Source organism: Chrysochloris asiatica, unplaced genomic scaffold (genome assembly GCF_000296735.1).
Source record: "Chrysochloris asiatica unplaced genomic scaffold, ChrAsi1.0 scaffold00057, whole genome shotgun sequence".
Classification (NCBI taxonomy): Eukaryota; Metazoa; Chordata; class Mammalia; order Afrosoricida; family Chrysochloridae; genus Chrysochloris; species Chrysochloris asiatica.
The window spans coordinates 4,603,622-4,611,106 of record NW_006408575.1 but is presented as its reverse complement, the minus strand read 5'-3'; the positions used below and the strand labels follow the sequence as shown (position 1 = coordinate 4,611,106).

Here is a 7,485-nt window from a genome sequence, read left to right as displayed (position 1 = left end):
CTCAACTCTTGTTCTCCCCATTTGTGAAATCTGTCCAATGTTTAGTGGCTTCCAAGTGCCAGACCTATGCTGTTGACAGGAATCCAGAGATGAGTAAAGCTTGCTCCGGCCTTCGTGGTCAGATGCTCATACCAGTCAGATACATAGATATATCCCAGATGCCCACACCCTTTTTATGAGCACCTTATTGTATGCCAGACTTTGTGCTAAGTTTTTACCCACACTGTCATTTAATTCAGTGCACACATCAGGGCTTATTTGTAACTTTGACCTTTCAAGTTTAAAACAGGTCATCCCTAAACTGAGTGATGACTTTTCTGTTGGGTGTGTGGGCAGCTGTCCTTTGCCTCAGCAGGGCCCAGCAGGGCGTAGGTGCCTCCCACAATATGTATTCATTTTGTGTTTACTCATTTTGTCTTTGGAGGGTGGAGGGGTCTCATTGTGTACTCATTTTGTCTTTAAGGGGTGGAGGGCTAGAACTTTGTTTTGTTTCTGATCCATGTTGTCCCATGATAACATAGATTGCCTTGGCACAATCCTTGCTATTTCTTGTATTTTCTTGAGCAGGGAAAACATAACACAGAAGTTCCCTGGTAACCCAGTATTACTCTATTAATGGACTTGAATTCTTTCTCCCTGCCTGTCTGGCCTGAGTCATGGAGAAGGATCTCTGTGTCTTGGCATGGGAGTGTGGCTGGGGTTAAAGTCTCAGTCATTATGGTCACACACAGTGTCTGATCTTTTGCTTGTTGGTTATATAAATAATTATGATTTGAGTTGCTTAATCACCTGGAGCCTCGGTGTCTGCCCTTATAAATAAGAAAGATATTAGTGTGTTTGTTCAAGTTGTTGTGCAGATTAACTGAGGAAATGCATCTGAAGTGTTTAGTGCAGTGCCTGACACACAGGTGATTCAAGAACAGTGGTTGTCATTAGGTGCCGTTGAGTTGATTCCAACTCATAGCACAACGAAACAAAACACTGCCCGGTTCTGCAGAGCCATCCTCACAATTGTTAGGGTTTGAACCCACTGTTGCTGCTACTGTGTCAGTCCATCTCACTGGGAATCTTCTTCTTTTTGGCTAACCCTCTACTTGATAAGCATGATGTCCTTCTCCAGGGAATGGTTCCTCTTGAGAACATGCCCTAAGCATGAGAGACCAAGTCTCAGCAACCTGGCTTCTAAGGAGTATTCTGGCTGTACTTCTTTCAACACAGATTTGTTTGTTCATGGTTCTTTTAATATTCTTCACCAACACCGTAATTGAAGTGCATAGCTGATAAATGATGACTGTTATTATTCATCCTTCTTTGTCCTCTTCTTTCACCAAGCACTGTGTGAGTTTGTGGGCTTTGGGGATTCCTAACAGAAACAGTATATGCCTTGGGAGGGAGTAGTCCTAGTTTCCAAGTATTGATGAGAACTCCAGGTAGAGCTCTTTGGAGCTTTTGAATGGAGGTGAACTGTTTGTAGGGCTGCAGGCTGCCTCAGGGCCTTTGCATTGATCAAAGAAGCTTGGTTGTGGTTGTTGTTAAGGTGGCTCTGGTGTGGTGCTGTAGGATAAACACTAGACTGCAGTGTCAGTTTGAACCACAAAGTTGTGACTTCAGATCTACCAGCCGCTCCTTGGAAACCCTATACAAGGTCACTGTGAGTCCGAAACCGACTCCACGACAATAGCAAGGATAAACATTGGACTGCGAACCACAAGGTCAGCAATTGGAGCCCACCAACCACTCTGCTGAAGAAAGATGAGCCTTTCTGCTCCTGAAAAGAGTTTCAGGGTCATTATGATTTGGAACCAACTCAGTAGTACTTAACAAGAACAACATTATCCTGGAATTTTCTTCCTCTAGCTATCTGCCTAACTAGTTCCCTCACTGTCTCCTTCAGGTTTTTGATAAGACGGCTCCTTCTCCCTGAGGCCTCTTCTTCCAGGTTTATATAAAATTAAAGTCCTCATCTCTCTGGTACTATTTATCCTCCATAACTTGTTTTGTCCACAGACTTTTTCTTTCTCCACCTGACATACTCTCCTTGCCCCTACTTGTCCATCCTTGTGTCATCTGTCTATCCATTCATCCATTTATTTGCTGTTTATCTCCCCACTAGAATGTAAGTTCTTTAAGAGATTGTCTGTTTCGTTTGCTATAACTCCCCAGCACCCAGGCAAATACTCAACACACAGTAGGACCTAAATAAATACCTGTTGCATGAATGAATGGAAAGAGAGTTGCTCTACAGGTGGTTGTAAGTGAAATAAAACAATGAAATTGTAAAAACAAGCAAACAAAACACCTACTGCCCAAATAGGTAGGAGGTTGATGGCCAGTTCTGCCAAAGAGAACTGAAAGGGAGAGATTTTCTGAAGGAGGGGTGTGGCATGTCAATTCATATGCTGAATATTACATCTTTTTCTTAGGATTTTCTTTTCTTATTTATTTATTTTGTAAGAAAATAAGGTAAATTTAGATGGAACTTTGGATTGGACGAGTCCCTAATTCCTTAGGGGGCGTGCGCTTCACTTTAGAGAGCTCTGATTTAATATAAGACTCTCATTTGGCAAATGGGAAGACTGAATTCTCAGGTAAGGGAAGGGGCTGCTAAGGTCTGTCAATGAGTTAATGTTAAACCCATCGTTCATTTGATAAGTGTTTATTGAGCAGCCTCTTCATAGCTACTGGTGGGCTGAGTATTTCAACGATGACCAAAACAGTCCGGACTCAACAGACAGGTTTTTCTACTCCACCCAAGTGCTCTCTCTTACACCCCACAATGCACCCCACAGTTAATTGCTGATCCAAAGAACCAGGAGTGAAGTGAGGCTGCAAAAACATACTGATGTCACCTTAGATTGCATTAAGAGAGAGATGGAGTGTCCAGATCAAAGGTGACCATCCTGCTCTGCTGGGCTGTGGTCAGGACAGCCTGAACTGCCTTTTTCTGTTCTGAGGCACAGACAGACTAGAGCTTGCTTAGAGAGAACACCTGAATGGCCTGGCCAGCCCCCTGATACACTGCTGTTGTCCTTACAGCCAGTCGACACCACATTAGGGGCTGAGCCACCCCCATGGAAGGGAGAGGACCATACCGGATCTACGACCCTGGGGGCAGCGCACCTCCGGGAGAGGCATCTGCAGCTTTTGAGCGCCTAGTGGAGGAGAATTCCCGGCTGAAGGAAAAAATGCAAGGGATAAAGATGTTAGGTAAAGCAGATCCTGCACCCTCCCTGCAGTCTGGGGTGGCATGTCCTCCTGAGCCCTGTTTCTCCCAGCCCTGATAGAACTGAGCGGCAGGTGTGGGGGTCGTGGGAGGGATGAAATTACAAGGCCTGGTTTGTGGACATGGAACCAGAATGGCCTCATCTTCCAGAGGCAGCAAGAAACAGGGGAGCCAGGGCCAGTGCCTCCAGGTAGTAGAGTTAGGGAGTGGGGTGCAGACCCTGGCTCTGAGCAAGGCGGGAGTCAGCTCCTGGACTTCTGTTCTATCGCCATTGCCTAGCACAACCTCACCCACCTCCACATGGCTGCATCATTCCCACCTGTCAGCTCCTCCCTCCTCCCCCACCAAACACACACACACACACAGGCTGTCTACATGCAAGGCCTTCAGCGATTTCCCATCTAGACAGGGACTCTCTTTTGTTCCAACTCCTACATTCTTTGTTTACCCTGCTGCCACCTTCTCTATTCTTAGGCTTTGGGGGGCAAACATTGGTTCTGGGTTTTCAGAATGCATTTCTCCTTGCTTGGCAGATCCCTGCTTGGGACAGCAGATTGGGGAGGGAGTGAGGAAGGGAGGTTTCCCTTCTCCACTGGTTAGAGAAGGAAAATGAGGACTCAAGTAATCTATCCCTTGGTGGCTGGAATTAACTAGGATCTTCGCCCCTAAAACAGCCCCTAACTCTGGGAGCTTAGGCTGTGGGTAACCTGATGTTACCCAAAGAGAGCCCCTGGCTTTCTGTGGAGCTCCATGGTTGGGTATGGAAGAAGTGGAGGGGAGACAAAGGGTACTAGGAGCCAGTTTTACCTAGATTCCCATCAGTCCTATGTTCCAGATTACTGGGCCCTCTTCCTTCCTCTGGCTTGCTTTTGGTAGTGGTTGGGAGTGGTAGTTATTCCATTCAGCCACTGAAATGATGGTGGGAGTGAAGTCCAAGACCCGGAGCCTCTGAAGCTGGGCAGAAACAGTCTTCCGGTCATGGTAGAGCTAAGAGAATTCCTTTGGCTCCTTCCTTCCCCGTTGTCACTTTAGGGGAGCTGTTGGAGGAGTCCCAGATGGAAGCATCCCGACTTCGGCAGAAGGCAGAGGAGCTGGTCAAGGACAGTGAGGTGCTCCAGTCACCATCTTCCTCCCTGGCCTCGTTTGATCACCTGGCTGAGCTGACAGGTATTTGGGGAACCTTTCTCTAAACCTCTGAGGACCTTAACGTTGCTGGTGTTGTGTAGTGTTGTGCAGTCAGTTCTGACTCATAGCAACCTGTATAGGGTTTCCGAGGAACAACTGATGGATTTGAACCCCTGACCTTGTGGTTGGCAGTCCAATGCTCATCCTGTCACACACCAGGACTCCAAGACCGTAACAATTGATTGTTGTTGTTGTTAAGTGCCATCCAGTTGGTTCTGACTCATAGTGACCCTGTATAGGGTTTCCGTGGCTGGTGTTTCCTTTGTTCAAGAATCCTGGTGTGGCACTGTAGGATAAGTACTCGACTGCAAGGTCGGTTTGAACCACAAGGTCAGCAGTTCAAATTCACTCGTTGGAAACCCTATACAGGGTTGCTATGAGTCAGAACCAACTCTACTCTGGACAACAACCACCTTTTTTTCAATGGACAAATGGAAGCCAGTTATGAGCTTAGAGTCCACTGTGCTGCATTTGATGGACATGACCCGCCTCCACCTGTACATTCAGTAATTAATATTCCAGCTGGGTGCCAGGCCACCCTGAGAGTAAGATGTGAACTCCCCTTAAGGGGGCTCCCTGTGACAAGATCCCCAGGAGGTTGGGGAGGGAAAGCTGAGTTTCAGTATTGGTTTTGCAATTACTGGTGGTATAACTGTGGGCAGGTTTGGTGATCTTTCCAAGCCTCAGTTTCTTTACCTTTAAAGTGGTGATACAGAGGTGTCAGGATAATAAAATATGTTGTTGTTGTTAAGTGCCACTGAGTTGATTCCAACTCATAGCAACCCTGTACAGAGTTTCCAAGGAGCATATAAGAGGTATAAGAGATAAAAAAAAAACCACGTAAATCACCACCCTTTCCATCACTGAGGCAGGTTGAAAGTAGCAAGGACTAGTGTCCAACTTGGGATTTTCCTAGTAAGTCCAGGGGTGAGATCTCTCTGTGCCCACCGTTATCATTTCAGAGCCAGTCATTTTTCCAGGCCCTCATGGGCCCACCTTCCATTTCCCCAGACTTATGTGGAAGACTCGGGAAACTCCTCTGGCTAGCGCTGTCCTGACGGGGCAGGACTTTGGTTTCTTTGTTTAGCCTGCTGCTCATTCTTGTTCTCTTGATTCTCCAGGAAAGAATACAAATGTCCCAGCACCTCCCGCTGATTCTGCACACCCCAGTGGCAAGCCAGAACCAGTCCCCAAACCTCCATCCAGTGTAAGTTGCGTTTGGAGTCCTAGCTCAGGTTGCCTGGACCTCAGGGTCCTGCTAGTCGACAAGAATGTGATGAAGAGGGGTTGGGGTCAAGCACTGTGCATGCTGACTCGCGGGTTGCTGTTGGTCAAGTGAATCTCAATGTATCTGGGGCTTCAGTTTCCCTTTCCCTATTTAAAAATGAAAATCATAGTTAGAAACTTAGCAGGAAGACTCTGGTTGCATAATGTTAAGTGTGTAGTAACTGTGCACAATGCTGGGAGAACAGATGGATGTGACATCTCACACACTCTGAGGCACAGAAGCAGTCTTGTGTCGTTGTGGCTTTACAAGTTTTGCTTGGTACCCTAGGTGTCTTAGTGCTGCTATAAGTACCATAAATGGGTGGCTTTAAAAGTCAGATCCTAGGAGGCTGGAAGTTTGAATTCAGGTTTCGGGATATTAGGGGGGAAAGCTTTCTCTCTGTCAGCTTGGGAGGAAGGTACTTGTCTCTTTTAAGGGCGATCTTCATGAAGCTGACACTTCTCTTCCCCCATCTCTGCTTCCTCAGTCGCTTGTTTAATTTCTGTATTATCTCAAAAGAGATTGACTCAAGACACATCCTACACTAATACTATCTCATTAACAGAACAAAGAACTTGTTCACAAATGGAATTATAACCACAAGATATAAAACCAAAAACATTCAATGCAGTCAAGTCAAGTCACTTCTGACACACAGCTACCCTGTAGGACTGTTGCATAGTGTTTCCAAGACTGTAATCTTTTTTTTTTTTTTTTTTGACTTTTTATTGTGAATTACAGAGCGGGTCATCAGTTTTACAATCATGTTCATACACATTTTGTTTCATCTCATTGATTACAGTCGCCTCATTGTAACATCACTTATCCCACTCCCTCCCTGTGTTTCCTCTTTCCATTCCTCTATATTTCTTGGGTAAATGTGGCCCTTTTGATCTCAAATGGTTGATTATTCTAAGGTGTGCGTACCTCTCTAGTGTTATTGCTGCTCTTATAGACCTAACTATTGTTTGACTGGAAATTGAGTCTTGGAGTGAGTTCACTTCCAGAATTGAAGGGTGACCAAGGGCCGTAGTGTTGAGGGTTCCACTAATCTCCATCCAACCAGTAAGCACGGTCTTCTTTATTGTTTTGAGTTTTGTTTCATATTTTCCTCCCTCTCTTTCCAGGACCCTCTAGTATGATCCCTCTCAGAGAAGTTTACGGTGGTAGCCTGGCACCATCTAGTTTTTCTGATCTCTGTGGTCTGTTGGGCTAATTATTTCCATGTATCTTCCATTATCATCATTTTTCTTTCCTACAGACAAGGACAGACCAACAGTTGAGCTTTTAAGACCCCAGTTGCTACTCACCAAAGTAGTATGTAGAACATTGCCTTTGTGGACTATGTTATGTTGATTGATCATAGTGTGGTGTTTCTCAAGACTCTAATTCTGAGCCCTCAGGCCCATCAACTCATTCCTTCAAGTATTTGGTTATGTCTAAGAAATTTTCATGACTTTTCCCCGTATGCTCTACCACATCCAGGGATACATTTGCAGCAAAGGTAAATCCCTATATGTAAATGTTCTCGGGCAAACCTATGCATATTTGCTCCCATCTTGCTACACATATTCAGCCTTCCTGCTTCTCCATTCATCAACTCATAGAGCACCATTATGGCCAGATTGTGTATGTAACAGTATTTACTTCTATTGCCTTTAATTCTTGCACTCCTCCCTGCCTTCCCTTGCTTCTATCATTTTTTTTTTTTTTTTTTGCCACCCTCCCTCTTATTGTATATTGTTTCTCCTTCACCCAAGTTAGTACATTTCTACCCTCTAGCCAGTTACTTTGCCTCCCACCCAGTAAC

General features: G+C 45.4%; 1 protein-coding gene across 2 annotated transcripts in view; it reads left to right on the top strand.

Annotated features, from left to right (window-relative positions):
- The first annotated feature begins 3,000 nt into the window (after positions 1-3,000).
- The window catches only part of TNIP1 (TNFAIP3 interacting protein 1), a 56,553-nt gene continuing 52,068 nt past the window's right edge, over positions 3,001-7,485 (top strand). The window contains exons 1-3 of one of the 2 annotated variants that reach the window (XM_006863892.1): positions 3,001-3,207; positions 4,256-4,390; positions 5,530-5,615. In XM_006863892.1, the coding sequence (XP_006863954.1) occupies positions 3,072-3,207; positions 4,256-4,390; positions 5,530-5,615 (357 nt within the window). In that variant the 5' untranslated portion in view covers positions 3,001-3,071. The remainder of the gene's footprint in view (positions 3,208-4,255; positions 4,391-5,529; positions 5,616-7,485) is intronic. The other variant, XM_006863893.1, reaches the window with a different exon arrangement.